At 46.1% G+C, this 20,138-nt stretch overlaps 1 protein-coding gene across 2 annotated transcripts; it reads right to left on the reverse strand.

The window, feature by feature from the left end:
- Nucleotides 1–529: 529 nt before the first annotated feature.
- LOC311114328 (DAP3-binding cell death enhancer 1-like) lies at nt 530–9,331 on the reverse strand. 2 transcript variants are annotated; one of them, XM_084189591.1, is made up of 11 exons: nt 9,133–9,331; nt 5,174–5,285; nt 4,754–4,856; nt 4,439–4,583; nt 4,071–4,253; nt 3,494–3,579; nt 3,180–3,398; nt 2,885–3,046; nt 2,672–2,764; nt 2,396–2,549; nt 530–2,276 (listed from the first exon to the last, which is right to left on the reverse strand). In XM_084189591.1, exons 1-11 carry the CDS (start codon nt 9,161–9,163, stop codon nt 2,041–2,043), a joined length of 1,524 nt encoding a protein of 507 aa, XP_084045717.1. In that variant the 5' UTR covers nt 9,164–9,331; the 3' UTR covers nt 530–2,040. The 2 variants fall into 2 exon arrangements, with proteins under 2 accessions (XP_084045717.1, XP_084045718.1); XM_084189592.1 differs by having other exon boundaries at nt 530–2,273; nt 9,133–9,306.
- Between the last annotated feature and the right edge of the window lie 10,807 nt (nt 9,332–20,138).

A 20,138-nucleotide genomic window follows, 5' to 3' on the forward strand; every position in this document is an offset into this window, starting at 1 on the left:
TTGGGAACAGGAATAATGGTGGTCATCTTAAGACATAATGGGGTTTACAGACTGGGACAAGGAGATATTGACAATTACCGTGAACATGCCTGCCAGCTGATCTGTGCATGCTCCGATTAGGCATCCTGGAATACCGTCTGGCCCTGCGGCCTCGGAGAGCGAGATCACCCAGTCCTCTGGGTCGATGGGGGCCCTCACGCACGGTACGTTATTGTCTAAGTTTGTCTGGAAGAGAGGCATTGTTGGGCAGATTACAGCTGGGTCTTCCTTTGTAATCTGTAATGGAATGTAGCCCCTGCCACATGCAGCAGGCATCAAAGCCTGTGTAGTATGATTCCACCTTATTCCTAAATGATCATTTTGCACGTCTGATGACTGCGCGGAGGTCATAGCGGGACTTCCTGTACTTGTTCCTGTCCTCAGCTGTAACCTCAGGGTTATCTGCGACAGAGCTTACTATAGGTTGACAATGTAGTTTCACAAATACTTAATTACATTTTCTGCATATCTCAGTGACACACAGGCTGGGTTGTATAAAATAGCTTTTTATTTTTATTGGTGTTAAAGACACCTTGTGCGTTCAGCAAGAGTAGTGTTCCTAAAGCATGAGAAAATACAACATACAGTATTTATGGATAAAAACACATACATGCACATCACACACAGCCTCAATGTAAAACCCAGGCACCCTTAGAGAGTATCTTTATGTTTTGCATCATTGGACATGGTTGGATAGTTCAAGCCCTGATAATAATGGCAACATTGTTGGTAGTTTATGATAAACTTACTCTGAAAATGACAAAAATAAAATAATTTTCATTCACACTCTTTTAGCCTAACTAAATGCCATGTATAGACAGTATTTTAAACAGGGTCAAGTAAACACCAGAGACACTGTACTTACAGTGGCATAGCAGGCTAAGGCACACATTACACTAAGTGGCCAGTTCATTAGGTACCCCACCCCATTCACGGAAATGGTTCGTTCCTACAGCGAGTAATGTGGCTTGCTATATAAAGCAGACAGACAGGCATCGATGCATTCAGTTACTGTTCGATTGAACGTAAGAACGGCCAAAACGAGTGACCTAAGCGACTTTGAGCGTCGTATGATCGTCGGTGCCAGGCGTGCTGGTTCCAGTATCTCAGAAATGGGCGGCCTCCTTGCCTTTTCACGCACGACGGTGTCTAGGGTTTACAGAGAATGGTGGGACAAACAAAACATCCAGTCTGCGGCAGTCCTGTGGGGAAAACAGCTCATTGATGGGAGGTCGAAGGAGAATGGCAAGAATCGTGCAAGCTAACAGGCGTGCAAGCGAACACTCCTATCAGCTAAAAACAAGAAGTGGCTCCAGTGGATCACCAACACTGGACAATTGAGGAGTGGAAAAACTTTGCCTGGTCCGACGAATCCCAGTTCCTGTTGCATCATGCTGATGTCAGAGTCAGGATTTAGCGTAAGCAGCATGAGTCCATGGCCCCATCCTGCCTGGTCTCAATGGTACAGGCTGGTGGCGGTGGTGTAATGTTTTCCTGGCACACGTTAGGTCCCTTGATACCAATTGAGCAACATTTCCATGCCCCAAAGAATTCAGGCTATTCTGGAGGCAAAGGGGGGTCCGACCCGGTACTAGATGGGTGTACCTAAGAAACTGGCCCGAGTAAATCTCAATACCATCTTTCTTCCCATAGGGCAGTTTATTGTGCAACAACTGCCCAAGAATGTGCCATGAGAGCATTACGTTGGAAAATTACTACTAAAGGTATTTTTCAGGAAAAGCCAACAGGTAAAGCCATACCACATATTTGACATGCATGTCTTTCAGACATGTATTGCCATCTCCCATACTTACACACACATTCCTCAACACATTGACTTACAGTCAAACACACACACACACACAAATCCAGTTATAAGTGCTGATAGTGAGGCAGTAACCTTAGTGAGACACAACCAAGTGTTTAAACATATGACCACGCTATCCTTTTCATCCTTATCCAATCAGAACTACATTCGTAAGTCATGATTGTGGGCGCTAACTATCCCACTCCTATAGTCCACCTCACGGCGTTCCCTTCAGAGCTGGGGGGGTGGAGGTGGAGGAAGGACAGGGTGGGAGGGGGACCCATGCTCCCTGTGCTCCAGGAGTGTGGGAGGGGAAGGGTGGGGCGACTGGAGGGAGGGACAGGGGAGGCGAGGGTGGAGAGCGGTTTCCGCAGATGGTCCACTACGGAGAAACACGGAGAAGAACGGATAGAGCGCAGGACGGCTTCTTCTAGAGGGAGAGAGAGGGAGATGATATCATTACATGATTGTATTTCATTGAGATTTGTGTAAATAATACGTTTTAGGGCAAATAGGCTAAGTGCAAATCTGAATTGAGTGTATCCTTACCCTCCACTCCATACGGGGGCGTCAGTAAGGTCTTGGCCTGGCTGTTTCCTGCCTGGGCAGCCCGCTGATAGAACCCTACTGCTGTTCTGAAACACTGAGGCACCCCAAACCCACTCTCATAACACTGGCCCAGGAACAGCAGGGCCTCACTGTCCTACACATACAGATAGAGAAACACACATCAGCATCACATTACACTGAACTGAGAACAGGTTATGATGGATGAGTGGGCTATAATGACAGTTGTAGTGTTTAAGTGTAGAGGATGTCACTCACTCCGCTCTCTGCTGCCATCTTCAGGTAGTGCACCGACTTACGGCCGTCTCTGACTGGCTCCTGTGAGAACAGGGAACCCAGATACACTTGGGCCTGAGAGAGTGTGGAACGGGAGAGACAGGAACAGAAATAGACGACTTAAAATCATTGACTTTCAATGTCGTCTTTTAGGCCAAGTCACACAATCATTATACACACTTCCTTCTCACTCACCTCTCTCAGTCCAGCTGAGGCAGCTTGTTGCAGCAGGCTGATGGCTGTGTCCAGGTCCTGCCGTGTGCTCTGCTGCCCTCTGCTGCTGAGGAGGAGTTTGGCACAGCGGTACTGAGCCTGACTGTGACCCCCAGACGCTGCCTGGCCGTAGAAGTGAAGAGCCTGGAGAGGGAACACGACGAGTGGAGTCATGAGTTAGAAATGGGACGGGGAATTACTAATATCACCAATGTTAAAAGTACAGATTTGGACTGTGTGTGTACAATTGATTATGTGAGTTGCAAGTGTTTCTTACCTTCTCCAAGTCTTTGCTTACGCCCCTGCCTTTCTCGTAGCAGACTCCGGTGTTGAACTGGGCCTTGCAGTAACCCCGTTTGGCTGAGGCCAGGAAACAGGAGAAGGCTGCATCATAGTCCCCAGTCTGAGCACTCTCCAGACCAATGATGTTGAGGACTACAGGAACACTGGAGTCGGCCACCTGTTGGAGGTTCTGGGCTGCCCCCGCTAGGGCATCCTAAGGAACACAGGGTTTAAGGATCAGAGGTCATGAACAGGAGGCCGCTTCACAATCAGACAGGAGTTAAACAGAGAATCAGCCTAAAAACATACCTGCTCATTCTGCTGCGGAGGCTGTTCTCTCTTTCTGGCTCTGTGTTTGTCTTCAGGATGGGAGGACTTTGAGAAGGATGTCTCCTCTGTAACATGGGAAGATTCAAGAACACAACATATGAATGCGTTTAGGCCTGTGTTTGTAAATCAAGAAATATGGTAGGCATAGATATGTAAAGAGCATGATTATACGAGTACAATTTGATTGACTCATACGATAAATATTGTTACCCTGACTAAACACTGTTAGACTGTAAAGGGTGGCAGGTAGCCTAGCGGCTATAGGAGAGCCAGCAACCGGCGGGTTGCCAGTTCAAATCCCGGGTCCGACGGGAAAAATCTGTCGGGAAGTGAGCAGGCAACCAGAGGGTTGCTGGTATTAAATTGTAGATGCCATTTAGCAAGGCACTTAACCCCCCACAACAACAGCTCCCCGCACCTCTCCAAAACCTGTATGGTGTGTCGTTCGGAGGGATTGGGTTAAAAGCGTCAAATAGTCACATTTTAGTTGGACCTTGTTTGCAATTGGCCAACAAAGTGATCTTAATCTCTTAAAAAGGTCGAATGTGAGATTGACCTCTTCCAGAGGAGTCGTGATGGTCAGAGAGGAAACCGTCAGCGATCACATCTCCATGGAGCTGGCCAGGGCTACTGAAGCTGTTACTACTGCTGCTGCTGCTGCTGCTGTGTTCCTGGCCCTGCTGTCTCTGTGGCAGACAGTTCACACTCCTCCCTCTGGGCAGCACGTCACAGCGAGACACTGGACGTACACAAACGGAAGGAGATCAGACTCATTCTGCATTCATGTACTTTCAGAATGCTTGGAAATGTACCCCCCCCCCACCAAACAAAATGAGTTTCAGAGTTTCCACACCTGAATGTCACACCTCAAGATAATTCACTGGATGAATTGCTTGAGGTTATAGTGGTTGTGGCATAACTCACGTATCTCCAGTAGGACGCGGTAGTCAAATTTCTGCAGGGTACCCTGTATGGCCAGGCATCCTGTGTTGGGGTTGAGTTCGGCCCCAGAGGAGAACTGAGAGTGGACCTTCTTACAGATCTGGATCAACAGAACCGCAGCTGCCCCCTAGAGAAAGAGAGAGGTCATATGTCAACTTCATCATCGCAAGGGAAATATATGTTTGCAAATTTGGGAACATTTGTCTGTAGTCTACATTTAGGTGGAAGAGTGATGTTTTATTGTGCATGTTTGGTAATGTGTTTGTGATTGCGTGTTGGTTCGTGGCCAGGTCATACCCAGCCCACAGCATCCAGAGCAGTGTAGCGCGGGAGCCCAGAGTAGCAAAACTGAGAGGTCCTCTTCTTCCATCTCTTGTCTCCATCCTCCCCTTTCTGAGAGCTGAGAGAGGGAACGAAAAAGTGGAAAGAGTGAGAGAAAGAAATGAAAGAGTGGGTGATACAAATAACATTTGAATAAACTTGTAGAGTTATATATTGCGCCATCACAGCAGGAGCCTTAACGAGACATGAGAGAGGGTGTTTGTCCCCGTTTCCCCCAACAGCACTCTACATGAGCAGAGACAGTCCAGGGCAACAGGATGATGCAACCAGCTGCAAGGCGAGCGTGGCCAGCCCTCGCAGGAGGGGGGGGGGGGGGGGGGGGGGGGACACTATGGGGTTTGGAGCAGAAGGGAGGAAAATGAAGGGATGAGGTACCTGCTGTCGGGGGAGTGACGGCCGAGGAAAGTGGAGGTGTTGATGACCTCATCCTCCACGTGATGATTCTGAGACAGGCGCAGGGGGGCATTGCCATGGCACCGGCTAAAAACTGGGGGCAGAGGAGCAAGATGGGTTGTATCGAGTTAGCCCGGAAGACACTGCTGATATTGCATTTCTGCTGCACATTTAATAGTGGGTTAAAGTCACATGCACAGAGCACAAGCATGATCCTTTTTAAATATTTTATATGCATTTTAATAAAGGCAGTGTAGGTACTTGTGTATTCTGTGCAACACAGGTATTTCTAGTCATAAGGATGTTCAAACAAACCACAAAACACAAGGTGTCACTAAACAGGTTACAGCAGCGGTTGGTTAGTAAATGTTTTGTAAACGGACCCCCAACCGGCTGAGACCAAAACAGACTGGTTGATCATAGTTGGCACAGTGGAGGCTAGCTGACTGAACTCAACGATATAATTAATCTTCAGGCAGAAATTAGGATTTGACTCAGGAAAGTTTTTCCTCACGACCTCTATAAGCCAGAATGTTGAATAAAATGATATTTTAACGTACTTTACCGGTTGTCCACGTGGTTGGTCCTTTTGGCGGTAGGATTGCGAGACAATATAATATGCACAGGAAAGTATAATTACATCAACTTTTCAAAGCACTGGTAGTGCATTTGTGTTTTCTATCACCTGAAGCATGCGCAGAACCAAATAAATATGTGCATGAGCTCAGCAAGTATGCATGTATCTCGTGAATGTATTTTTATCTGGTGCGCTTGCTTAAGGTGATAGAAATATGAATACACTACCAGTGTTTTGAAAAATTTATGCAATTATACACTGAACAAAAATGTAAAATTAAACATGTAAAGTGTAAATCTTTCCATAGGCACAAAAAGCTTATTTATCTCAAATGTGCACAAATTTGTTAACATCCCTGGTACTGAGCATTTCTCCTTTGCGAAGATAATCCATCCACCTGATAGGTCTGGCATATTAAAAAGCGGATTAAACAGCATGATCATTACACAGGTGCACCTTGTGATGGAGACAATAAAAGCCACTCTAAAATGTGCAGTTTTGTCACACAACACAATTCCACAGATGTCTCAAGTTTTGAGGGAGTGTGCAATTGGCATGCTGACTGCAGGAATGTTCACCAGAGCTGTTGCCAGATAATTGAATGTTCATTTCTCTACCATAAGCCTCCTCCAACACCGTTTTTGAGAATTTGACCTGACTGCAGTTCTCCGTCGTAACAGACTTCAGTGGGCAAATGCTCACCTTTGATGGCAACTGGCACGCTGGAGAATTGTGCTCTTCACAGATGAATCCAAGTTTCAACTGTACCGGGCAGATGATGTGGGTGAGCGGTTTGCTGATGTCAATATTGTGAACAGAGTGCCCCATAGTTGCGGTGAGGTTATGGTATGGGCCGGCATAAGCTACGGACAACACAATTGCATTTTATCAATGGCAATTTGAATGCACAGAGATACCATGACGAGATCCTGAGGCCCATTGTCGTACCATTCATCCGCCGCCATCACCCCATGTTTCAGCATGATAATGCACAGCCCCATGTCGCAAGGATCTGTACACAATTCCTGGAAGCTGAAAATGTCTCAGTTCTTCCATGGCATGCATACTCACCAGACCTGTTACCCATTGAGAATGTTTGGGATGCTCTGGGTCGACGTGTACGACAGCGTGTTCCAGTTCCGGCAGATATCCAGCAACTTCGCAAAGCCATTGAAGAGTGGGACAACATTCCACAATCAACAGCCTGATCAACTCTATGCAAAGATGTGTCATGCTGCATGAGGCAAATGGTGGTCACACCAGATACCGACTCGTTTTCTGATCCACGCATCTACCTTTTTTAAAAAGGTGCACTACATGACCAAAAGTATGTGAACACCTGCTCGTCGAACATCTCATTCCAAAATCATGGGCATTAACATGGAGTTGGTCCCCCCCTTTGCTGCTATAACAGCCTCCACTCTTCTGGGAAGGCTTTCCACTAGATGTTGGAACACTGCTGTGAGGACTTCCTTCCATTCAGCCACAAGAGCATTAGTGAGGTTGGGCACTGATGTTGGGCGATTAGGCCTGGCTCACTGTCGGCGTTCCAATTCATCCCAAAGGTGTTCGATGGGGTTGAGGTCAGGGCTCTGTGCAAGCCAGTCACGTTCTTTCACACCGATCTCAACAAACCATTTCTGTATGGACCTCGCTTTTTGCACGAGGTATTGTCATGCTGAAACAGGAAAGGGCCTTCCCCAAACTGTTGCCACAAAGTTGGAAGCACAGAATCGTCTGGAATGTCATTGTAAAAATTTATGCACGCATGACTAAGTCACTTTGGATAAAAGCGTCTGCTAAATGGCATATTATATTATTATTATTATTATTATTATTATTATATGCTGTAGCGTTAAGATTTCACTTCACTGGAACTAAGGGGCCTAGCCCGAACCCTGAAAAATAGTCCCTGACCATTATTCCTCCTCCAAACTTTACAGTTTACATTATGCATTGGGGTTGGTAGCGTTCTCCTGGCATCCGACAAACCCAGATTCATCCATCGGACTGCCAGATGGTGAAGCGTGATTCATCACTCCAGAGAACGCGTTTCCACTGCTCCAGAGTCCATTAGCGGCGAGCTTTACACCACTACATCCGATGCTTGGCATTGCGCATGGTGATCTTAGGCTTGCGTGTGGCTGCTCGGCCTTGGAAACCCATTTCATGAAGCTGCTGACAAACAGTTATTGTGCTGACGTTGCTTCCAGAGGCAGTTTAGAACTCGGTAGTGAGTGTTGCAACCGAGGACAGACCATTTGTACGTGCTACGCGCTTCAGCGGTCCCGTTCTGTGAGCTTGTGTGGCCTACCACTTCACGGCTGAGCCGTTGTTGCTCCTAGATGTTTCCACTTCACAATAACAGCACTTACAGTTGACCGGGGAAGCTCTAGCAGGGCAGAAACTTGACAAACTGACTTGTTGGAAAGGTGGCATCCTATGACGGTGCCACGTTGAAAGTCACTGAGCTCTTCAGTAAGGCCTTCTACTGCCAATGTTTGTCTATGGAGATTGCATGGCTGTGTGCTCGATTTTATACACCTGTCAGCAACGGCTGTTGCTGAAATAGCCGAATCCACTAATTTGAAGGGGTGTCCACATATTGTATATATTGTGTCATTCCCAGTCATGTGAAATCAATAGATTTGGGCCTAATGAATTTATTTCAATTGACAGATTTCCTTATATTAACTGTAAAATCTTTGAAATTGTTTCATGTAGTGTTTATCTTTTTGTTCAGTGTACTTTTCTGTGGGTATATTGTCTCGCATTCTTACCGCCAAAAGGACCAACCGCACTGACAAGCGGTAAAAGACCAACCGCAACCGTAAAGTATGTTAACATATAATTTCATTCAACATTCTGGTTTGTAGAGATCGTGAGAGAACTTTACTTATTCAAACGCTAATTTCTGCCCGACGTAGAATTCTATGCAATTCTACGTCGGGTTTCCAGGCAACGATTGGAGTTGAGTTTAATCCGCTAGGTGGCAGCAGTGTCAATTAAGGTACCCATATAAACAACGATATGTGGAGCAGAAAGTAGTACCTACATGCTGGTTTACGCATACACTGAGCATGATGTGCCCTAGTTTTAAAAACAGACTTCTTGCATAGTGCATTCTAGAACTTTAGAGAACTTACGAGCTAGCAAGCCTGTCAATGATTTTAGCTCGTGCGCATAACACTGTACTGTCATGCCAAATCAAATATTAGCTAGCTGGATAGCTAATTGATTTCCAAATCTAGATAAAACAATACTACACTTTTATAGAAGAATCTAGCAAACTTCGACCTGAGTGCATAAACAAGGCTGGCTAGCTAACGTTAATGGAGGAAATTGTTAATGATATTTCGTTCACCTCTTCCAACAAACCCTTGTACTCTCCACATGTTTCGTTGTCCTAGAGCGAGTCTCAATATGAAAATGTCTCCATAATTGCGCTAAATGAGTCTCTTAAAAAAAAAAAATTCGGGGGAGTTCTCTCTCCATGAGCACAGTAGCTCTAGCTAGCTAGACATAAAAATTAAGCATTGAACGGTCACGAGTTATTTTGGAAGGAGGTGGACAACGTCACCCGGAAATAGCAAAACGTGAAGTGACGCAAGAAGATCGTTTGCGGTTACACATTGCCATCTAGCGGCTGTCATGGTTAGAACAAATCAAATCAAATGTTATTTGTCACACGCGCCGAATACGACAGGTGTAGACCTTACCATGAAATGCTTACTTACAAGCCCTTAACCAACAATGCAGTTTTAAGAAAAATAAGAGTTAAGAAAATAATTACAAAATAAACTAAAGTAAAAAAATTAAAGAGCAACAGTAAAATAACAACAACAAATCAAATATAATGGTATTGGTCACATACACATATTTAGCAGATGTTATTTTGGGTGTAGCGAAATGCTTGTGTTCCTAGCTCCAACAGTGCAGTAGTATCTAACAATTCACAACAATGCACACAAATCTAAAAGTAAAATAATGCAATTAAGAAATATATAAATATTAGGACGAGCAATGTCGGAGTGGCATTGACTAAAATACTGTAGAATAGAATAGAGTATATACATATGAGATGAGTAAAGCAGTGTGTAAACATTATTAAAGTGACTAGTGGTCCATTATTAAAGTGGCCAGTGATTCCATGTCTATGTATATAGGGCAGCAGCCTCTAAGGTGCAGGGTTGAGTAACCGGGTGGTAGCCGGCTAGTGATGGCTATTTAACAGTCTGATGGCCTTGAGATAAAAGCTGTTTTTCAGTCTCTCGGTCCCAGCTTTGATGCGCCTGTAGTGACCTCGCCTTCTGGATGATAGTGGGGTGAACAGACTGTGGCTCGTGTGGTTGATGTCCTTGATGAGCTTTTTGGCCTTCCCTGTGACATCGGGTGCTGTAGGTGTCCTGGTGGGCAAGCAGTGTGCCCCCGGAGATGAGTTGGGCAGACCACACCACCCTCTGTAGAGCCCTGCGGTTGCGGGCGGTGCAGTTGCCGTACCAGGCGGTGATACAGCCCGACAGGATGCTCTCAATTGTGCATCTGTAAAAGTTTGTGAGGGTCTTAGGGGCCAAGCAAAATTTCTTCAGCATCCTGAGGTTGAAGAGGCGCTGTTGCACCTTCTTCACACTGTCTGTATAGGTGGACCATTTCAGATAGTCAGTGATGTGTACTCCGAGGAACTTGAAGCTTTCAACCTTCTCCACTGCGGTCCAGTCGATGTGGATAGGGGCGTGCGCCCTCTGCTGTTTCCTGAAGTCCACAATCAGCTCCTTCGTTTTGTTGACGTTGAGGGAGAGGTTATTTTCCTGGCACCACTCCGCCAGGGCCCTCACCTCCTCCATGTAGGCTGTCTCATCATTGTTGGTAATCAGGCCTACTACTGTTGTGTCATCTGTAAACTTGATGATTGAGTTGGAGGCGTGCGTGGCCACGCAGTCATGGGTGACAGGGAGTACAGGAGTGGGCTGAGCACGCTCCCTTGTGTTGAGGATCAGCGAACTGGAGGTGTTGTTTCCTAACTTCACCACCTGGGGGCGGCCCGTCAGGAAGTTCAGGACCCAGTTGCACAGGGTGGGGTTCAGACCCAGGGTCCCGAGCTTAATGATGAGCTTGGAGGGTACTATGGTGTTGAAGGCTGAGCTATAGTCAATGAACAGCATTCTTACGTAGGTATTCCTCTTGTCCAGATGGGATAGGGCAGTGTGCAGTGCGATGGCGATTGCATCGTCTGTGGATCTATTGGGGCGGTAAGCAAATTGAAGTGGGTCTTGGGTGTCAGGTAAGGTAGAGGTGATACGTTCCTTAACTAGCCTCTCAAAGCACTTAATGATGACAGAAGTGAGTGCTACGGGGCAATATTCATTTAGTTCAGTTACCTTTGCTTTCTTGGGTACAGGAACAATGGTGGACATCTTGAAGCAAGTGGGGACAGCAGACTGGGATAGGGTGAGATTGAATATGTCCGTAAACACTCCAGCCAGCTGACGCGGCTAGGGATACCATCTGGGCCGACAGTCTTAACACGCTTAAATGTCTTACTCACGTCGGCCACGTAGAACAAGAGCCCACAGTCCTTCGGAAGCGGGCCGCGTCGGTGGCACTGTGTTATCCTCAAAGCGGGAGAAGAAGGTGTTTGATTGCCTTACGGAAGGAATATCTACACTGCTTCTATTCAACCATGTTCCCAGTCACCTTGCCATGGTTAAATGCAGTGGTTCGCGCTTTCAGTTTTGTGCGAATGCTGCCATCTATCCACGGTTTCTGGTTTGGGTAGGTTTTAATAGTCACAGTGGGAACAACATCCCCTATACACTTCCTGATGAACTCAGTCACCGTGTCCGTGTGTACAGTGCATTCGGAAAGTATTCAGACCTCTTGACTTTTTCCACATTTTGTTACGTTACAGTCTTATTCTAAAATGGATTAAATTGTTTTTTTCCCCTCATCAATCTACACACAATACCCCATAATGACAAAGCAAAAACTGGTTTTTAGATTGTTTTGCACATTTATAAAATAAAAAAACGGAAACCTTTGGTAGCGATTACAGCCTCAAGTCTTCTTGGGTATGACGCTACAAGCTTGGCACACCTGTATTTGGGGAGTTTCTCCCATTCTTCTCTGCAGATCCTCTCAAGCTCTGTCAGGTTGGATGGGGAGTGTCGCTGCACAGCTATTTTCAGGTCTCTCCAGAGATGTTTGATCGGGTCCAGGCTCTGGCTGGGCCACTCAACGACATTCAGAGATTTGTCCCGAAGCCACTCCTGCGTTGTCTTGGCTGTGTGCTTAGAGTCATTGTCCTGTTGGAAGGTGAACCTTCGCCCCAGTCTGTCCTGAACGCTCTTTTGCTCCGTTCATCTTTCCCTCGATCCTGACTAGTCTTCCAGTCCCTGCCACTGAAAAACATACCCACAGCATGATGTTGCCACCACCATGCTTCACCGTAGGGATGGTGCCAGGTTTCCTCCAGACGTGACGCTTGGCATTCAGGCCAAAGAGTTCAATCTTGGTTTCATCAGAACACTGCATTTTGTTACTCATGGTCTGAGAGTCCTTTAGATGCCTTTTGGCAAACTCCAAGCGGGCTGTGGGGCATTTTACTGAGGAGTGGCTTCCGTCTGGCCACTCTACCGTAAAGGCCTGATTGGTGGAGGGCTGCAGAGATGGTTGTCCTTCTGGAAGGTTCTCCCATCTCCACAGAGGAACTCTGGAGCTCTGTCAGAGTGACCATCGGGTTCTTGGTCAACTCCTTGACCAAGGCCCTTCTCCCCCGATTGCTCAGTTTGGATGGGCGGCCAGCTCTAGGAAGAGTCTTGGCGGTTTCAAACTTCTTCCATTTAAGAATGATGGAGGCCACTGTGTTCTTGGGGACCTTCAATGCTACAGTAATATGTTGGTACTCTTCCCCAGAACTGTGCCTTGACACAATCCTGTCTCGGAGCTCTACGGACAATTCCTTCGACCTCATGGCTTGGTTTTTGCCCTGACATGCACTGTCAACTGCGGGACCTTACCACAGGTTTTTACCACAGGTGGACTCCAATCAAGTTGTAGAAACAGCTCAAGGATGATCAATGGAAACAGGATACACCTGAGCTCAATTTTGAGTCTCATAGCAAAGGGTCTGAATACTTATGTAAATAAGGTATTTCTGTTTTTTTATTTGTAATACATTTGCAAAAAATTCTAAAAACCTTTTTCACTTTGTCATTATGGGGTATTGTGTGTAGATTGATGAAGGAAAAAAACTATTTAATCAATTTTAGAATAAGGCTGTAACTTAACAAAATGTGGAAAAAGTAAAGGGGTCTGAATACTTTCCGAATGCACTGTACGTCAATTTTATTCTCAGTGGCTACCCGGAACATATCCCAGTCTGCGTGATTAAAACAATCTATATACAGAGGGTACAGGTACTAAGTCAATGTGCGGGGGTACAGATTAGTTGATGTAATTGAGGTAATATGTACATGTAAAGAGTGACTATGCATAGATAATAAACAGCGAGTAGCAGCAGCGTAAAAAAAACGGGGGGGGGGGGGGTCAATGCAAATAGTCCAGGTAGCCATTTGATTAGCTGTTCAGCAGTCTTATGGCTTGGGGTAGAAGCTGTTAAGAAGCCTTTTGGACCTAGACTTGGCGCTCCGGTACCGCTTGCCGTGCGGCAGCAGAGAGAACAGTCTATGACTAGGGTGGCTGGAGTCTTTGGCAATTTTTCGGGCCTTCCTCTGACACCGCCTGGTATTGATGTCCTGGATGGCAGGGAGCTTGGCCCCAGTGATGTACTGGGCCGTACGCATTACCCTCTGTAGCTCCTTGCGGTCGGAGGCCGAGCAGTTGCCATACCAGGTGGTGATGCAACCATTCAGGATGCTCTCGATGGTGCAGCTGTAGAAATCTTTGAGGATCTGAGGACCCATGCCAAATCTTTTCAGTCTCCTGAGGGGGAATAGGCGTTGTCGTGCCCTCTTCACGACTGTCTTGGTGTGTTTGGAACATGATAGTTTGTTGGTGATGTGGACTCCAAGGAACTTGAAGCTCTCAACCTGCTCCACTACAGCCCCATCGATGAGAATGGGGTCGTGCTCGGCCCTCCTTTTCCTGTAGTCCACGATCATCTCCTTTGTCTTGATCACGTTGAGGGAGAGGTTGTTGTCCTGGCACCACACTGCCAGGTCTCTGACCTCCTCCCTATAGGCTGTCTCATCGTTGTGGGTGATCAGGCCTACCACCGTTGTGTCGTCTGCAAACTTAATGATGGTGTTGGAGTCATGCTTGGCCACGTAGTCATGGGTGAACAGGGAGTACAGAAGGGGACTAAGCACGCACCCCTAAGAGGCCCCCGTGTTGAGGATCAGCATGGCAGATGTGTTGTTGCCTACCCTTACCACCTGGGGGCGGCCCGTCAGGAAGTCAAGGATCCAGTTGCAGAAGGAGGTATTTAGTCCCAGGGTCCTTAGCTTAGTGATGAGCTTTGAGGGCACTATGGTGTTGAACGCTGAGCTGTAGTCAATGAACAGCATTCTCACGTAGGTGTTTATTTTGTCCAGGTGGGAAAGGGCTGTGTGGAGTGCAATAGAGATTGCGTCATCAGTGTGGTCTACAGCATATCATGAGATACTCTACTTCAGGCGAGCAAAACCTTGAGACTTCCTTAATATTAGATTTGAGAAATAGAAACAGACCACCACTCCTTGTCTTACCGGAGGCAGCTTTTCTGTCTTGCCGATGCACGGAAAACCCAGCCAACTGTATATTATCCATGTCGTCATTCAGCCACGACTCAGTGAAACATAAGATATTACCGTTTTTAATGTCCCGTTGGTAGGATATTCTTGAACGGAGCTCATCCAGTTTATTCTCCAAGTATTGCACGTTGGCCAATAGGACGGATGGTAGAGGCGGGTTACCCACTCGCTGACGAATTCTCACAAGGCACCCGGACCTGCGTCCCCTGTTTCGGCGTTTCTTCTTCATGCGAATGACGGCGATTTGGGCCTGGTCCGGTATCAGCAGTAAATTCTTTGTGTCCGACTCGTTAAATAGGCAGTATTTATTCTAACACAATCCACACAATATCAGAAGGTTTGGTTTAAATCGTTGCAATGTGTAAAGACCGAATTTACCATATGAACTTGTATATATGTAAAAGGGTGGAAGTGCCTCTATTCAGTGAATGATGGTAGCCATGTGATTATGAACTTGAGCTGATTGGCCCGTTTGAATTGTTTGTCTGCTCTGATTGGTTGCATAAGTGACAAGAATGCACCTCCACCTGTGTCCTACAAAATGAAGCTGAGGCATTTCAATAGTGTGTGATTGCGGCCTGCAATTCGGGGCGTTCCTGCATGTGGGCATTCCTGCACCCCCCCCCCACCCCTCGAGCTTCCCATTGATTCCTGCATGAACGCCCCCCCTCGGGCATCCCATTGGTTCCTGCATGCTTGTGTGACACTTTTGATATTCTGGATTTCCCCTGATTTAAAATGTGGGTCAGAAGGGAAATAAAAGTATTATCTGAGTTTTTAGGGGGCGAAGGACAGCTACTGGTGTCGCCCCCACTTCTGTGTACCGAAGTCGTAGATAGCTAGCTAGCTAGCTAGCACACAGTGTCCTTCGCTCCCACCTGCAAAAAAAACGTCCCTCGCCGTCATTAACAGAACTCTGCAAATTAGATCATGACTCTATACTTCTGCTTCCTGTCTACAAGCAGAAGCTCAAACAGGACATACCCGTGATGCGTTCCATAGAGAAATGGTCCTCCTAATCGGAGGCTGTGGTGCAGGACTGCTTTGCTAGCCCTGATTGGAATATGTTCTGGGACTCCGCCGATAGCATCAACGAGCTAACCACCTCCGTCACCGGCTTCATTCGAAAATGCATTACCAACGTTGTCCCACTGTGAAGGTTCGCTGCTTCCCCAATCAAAAACCCTGGATCAACGCAGAGCTTGGAGCTAAGCTAAAGGACAGAGCTACCACAGACAGGGCTATCACAGCCATCCCTGAGGCTACGGTTGAGGACACGAACAAGTACAAGAAGTCATTCAACAACCTCCGTAGAGCCATCAAACAAGCAAAAGGACAATATAGGAATAAGGTGGAATCCTATTACACAGGCTCCGACACCCACTGCATGTGGCAGGGGCTACAGTCCATTACAGATAACAAAGGAAGACCCAGCCATGATTTGCTCATCTCTACCAGATGACTTCAATGCATTTTATGCACACTTCGACAAAAACAGCACGAGCCGTGCATTAGGGCCCCCGCCGACCCAAAGGACTGGGGGATTTCGCTCTCAGAGACCGACGTGAGTAAGGACTTTTAATCAGGTCAACACTCGCAAGTGAGTAAGGTCTTTAATCAGGTCAACACTCGCAAGGACGTGGGGCCAGACGGTATTCCAGGGTGAAGTTCTCAGAGCATGCGCAGAACAGCTGGCAGGCATATTCACAGTTATTTTCAACCTCTCCTTGTCCCAGTCTGTAATCCCCACATGTCTCAAGCTGACCACCATCATTCCTGTTCCCAAGATCTCTAGGGCTACCTGCCACAATGACTACTGACCTGTAGCACTCACACCTGCTTTGAAAGGTTGGTTATGGCACACATCAACTCCATCATCCCAGACCCACCAAAATGTGCATACCGCACCAACAGATCCATAGATGACGCAATCTCAATTGCACTCCACACTTCCCTCACCCATCGTTCAACACCATAGTCCCCTCCAAGCTTGTCACCAAGCTTGGGACCCTGGGACTGAACACCTCCCTCTGCAACTACATCCTGGACTTCCTGACGGGCCGACCCCAGGTGGTGAGAATAGGCAACATCACCTCCGCCACATTGACCCTCAACACGGGGGAGGGGGCCCTCAAATCCTCAAAAAGTTATACAGCTGCACCATTGAGAGCATCTTGATCTGGCTGCATCACTGCTTGGTATGGAAACTGCACTGCCCTTGATCACATGGCGCTACAGAGGGTGATGCGGACAGCCCAGTACATCACTCGGGCCGAGCTCCCTGCCATTCAGGCCCGGAAAATTGTAGAAGACTACAGCCAGCCATAGACTGTTCTTTCTGCTTCTGCACTACAAGCGGTACCGGAGCAACAAGTCTTACACCAACAGGCTCCTGAACAGCTTCTATCCCCAAGCCATAAGACTACTAAATAGCTAACAAAAAGGGCTACACGGACTATCTGCATTGACCCTTTTATTTTATTTTTGCACTGACTCTATGCACACTCACAGGACTCTACACACACACAAACACACACACAAACACACACACACACACACTTCATTTGCACACACACACACACTTTATAGTACTACTGATACTGATTATTGCATTGTTGGAGAAGAGCTTGCAAGAAAGGCATTTCACTGTACTTGTGCACGTGACAATAAAACTTGAAACTTGAACTGCGGGAAAGTGGGGGCAAAGGACACTGTCTACTGGTGTCCTATCTAGCTAGCTACCTATCCCACCTCCCGCCTGTCCTACTGTATGTACTGGAGTCCTAGCTAGCTAGCACACAGTTACCGCCACCTACTGTACTGGAGCGACCCCGCCTCCCGCCTGTGTACCAGAATACTAGTTTAAAAATGTACCAATGGAAGTATAAATAGGTGTTACTGCAGAAGCAGGAATGCCCCGAATTGTGGGCCACAATTACACCCTTCTCTTCCATTTGGTTAATACACCCCAACCTAGCCTTCATGTGAAACCAACATTCCAGTCACCATTGACTAATCTATCTCTGTGTTAATTGTAAGTATCCTGAATACAATGGACTCTTTTGATATTAATCCATTTTGAATATTGTGCTGTGTTACACAAATCTATTTACTTGTAAACACTGATTAATGTATTTGCCCTTATAATTGAAGACCCTTGTATAAACTGTAGCTCTACTGTACGTTCTGTGGCAGTCTAAGCCTGCCAGCCTAGTTGTATTTACATTTGAGTCATTTAGCAGACGCTCTTATCCAGAGCGACTTACAGTTAGTGAGTGCATACATTTTTCATACTGGCCCCCCGTGGGAATCGAACCCACAACCCTGGCGTTGCAAGCGCCATGCTCTACCAACTGAGCTACAGGAGGCCCTGTATATGTTTTTATATTGATTCATTGTTAATACATTATATTGTGATACTCCTCCTGTGTGTTTCTGTGACCAGTGCCCAATTCAGGTGAGGGCTGGGGTGACATAACCCCCACTCCAACACAAGGCATTTCCATGTAAAAGGACACATGAGCACCAACATGTGAAGTTCATAGGGGCATGTCAAATTGGGTGTCAAATGAAAGTTAAGACTATATATATTTTTTTACATTTAGGCATACTGTATATACATTTTTCAACCATTTTCCATCCTAAAAATGTGGAATAAGCAAAGGCTTTGATTTCTGGTCAAACTGATGGAAAGGGGATCTTTGAAAACATCTACCAGAAAAAGTCTTAAATTCTTAAGTTCTTAAATATACATCAAAACACAATAATGCTGAAATGAAGACCCCTGCCAACTAGCATCAACACTTATATTTGGTTTTGGAGAAATTATTTGCCTTCATTGCTTTGTAATTCTGTTACCAAAAACCCACATACCATTAAGATATTTTCTAATTTGGAGGGAGGATAATGAAAGTTCACAGAAGTAAGAAGTAAATTTAGACCTACCAATTAGTTATATTGTTTTTACTGATATCAATTTTGTTTATTAATTATTAAGTGATTCAAACTCATAATTATGTTACCATATCACAAACCACGGTTGGGTCACCTGCTACTGTCCTCCCTTCCGCTGGCATACTGTTATGTTCAGCTCATAGGCCTAACTGTTTTCTTTCTCTTTCAGTCATCTGGTGGTCAAAGCAAGACTGTGAAAACAGTCTGGACAACCCTTTCCTCTTCCTCTCCCTCGCTCTGCCTCTCTCTCATTTCTCTCTTTCTCCAGTTAATGTCACCTCTCCCAGCTCCTTCTGACACCTACCATGACACCTACCACCTACCATCTTTCCATTTACTGTAACCAGCATCCTCACCGACCGACACCGGACGTCCATGGACTTGAATAGTAATTGGTCAGTCCGCTCTGGCCTCGATTTCAACGTCCACAGAAGTCGTTTTTTGGTCCGGACCGGCCTTGATTTCAACGTCCACAGAGGTAAATTTTTGAATCAATCAATCATTATCTTTATTTTCCCAATTGGGAAATGTGTTGTACAGTCAGGGTTTTATATACAATAAAAATAACATTAAAACAGAGGCAACCATACAACAGATATACATATAAGATAAATAATGAGATCGGTTATAGTCTAAGATCAGTAAAAAGGAGCAGTCATTGTGCAAAAGTGCAGTAATAAATAAACATAATTTAATTTAATGTGCAGATTTAGACCTGTGGGATAAAATAGTTCTTAGATCTGTTGCTCTTGAAAACGACAACCTGAGGGGAGGAGCCCAAAATCGGCAAGGAGTGGGTGATCAGGACAGTCTAGGATACTGGCTGAATCTCAAATCACCCCCTTCCCCTCGCCCCTTTCGCTCCTCCATTTGCGCATTCACACGCGTCCACCATATGCACAAGTATCCCAACTCTCACTTGTTGGAACCGGTCGGTAAGGAAGTCCACTATCCAGCCCACAATGCTCAGCTCCAGCTTGAAGTGTGAGAGGAGCTTCTCCGCTAGTATGTGAGGCTGGATAGTATTGAAGGCAGACGAGAAGTCAATGAACAGAAGTCTCACGTGAGTTTTTTGGGCCCTCCAGGTGCTTGTAGAGGAAGTTGAATAGGGTTAGAGTGGCGTCCTCCACCCCCCTCTTGGCCCTGTAAGCAAATTACAGGGGGTTCAGGGAGTTCTCAACCTGACACAGTACATCCTTCTTGATTAGCTTCTCGAATGATTTCATCACCAAGGATGGCGGTACAGTACTGTACAGTAGAGTAGATAGAGTTCAGTACAGAACGGTAGAGCACACTAGAGTAGGGTACAGTATAATATCCTTTACTGTACTGTACTCTACTGTACTGTACTGAACATATCTACTTTACTGTATGCTACTGTACTGGACTGAACTCTACTGTGCTGGGCTGTACAGTACTGTACTCTACTGTGCTCTACTGTGCTGTACTGAGATTTCCAAACTTGTGAAACATAGACATCTATGATTGGTTCAGATTTGTCCCAGTTCGGACCAACCAAATTTGGTCTTGTTTGGTGGCGGAGGTCATTAGTATAATAGCCAGTGTGTAGATAATACCCATATATGCAAAGGATGATATTGCATATTTCTACCTTTGTCTACCTATTCAGGATACATCACCATGAAGAGTATGACATTCGTATCCA

Source organism: Coregonus lavaretus, assembly GCF_964263955.1.
Source record: "Coregonus lavaretus genome assembly, contig: HAP1_SCAFFOLD_884, whole genome shotgun sequence".
Taxonomy (NCBI): Eukaryota; Metazoa; Chordata; class Actinopteri; order Salmoniformes; family Salmonidae; genus Coregonus; species Coregonus lavaretus.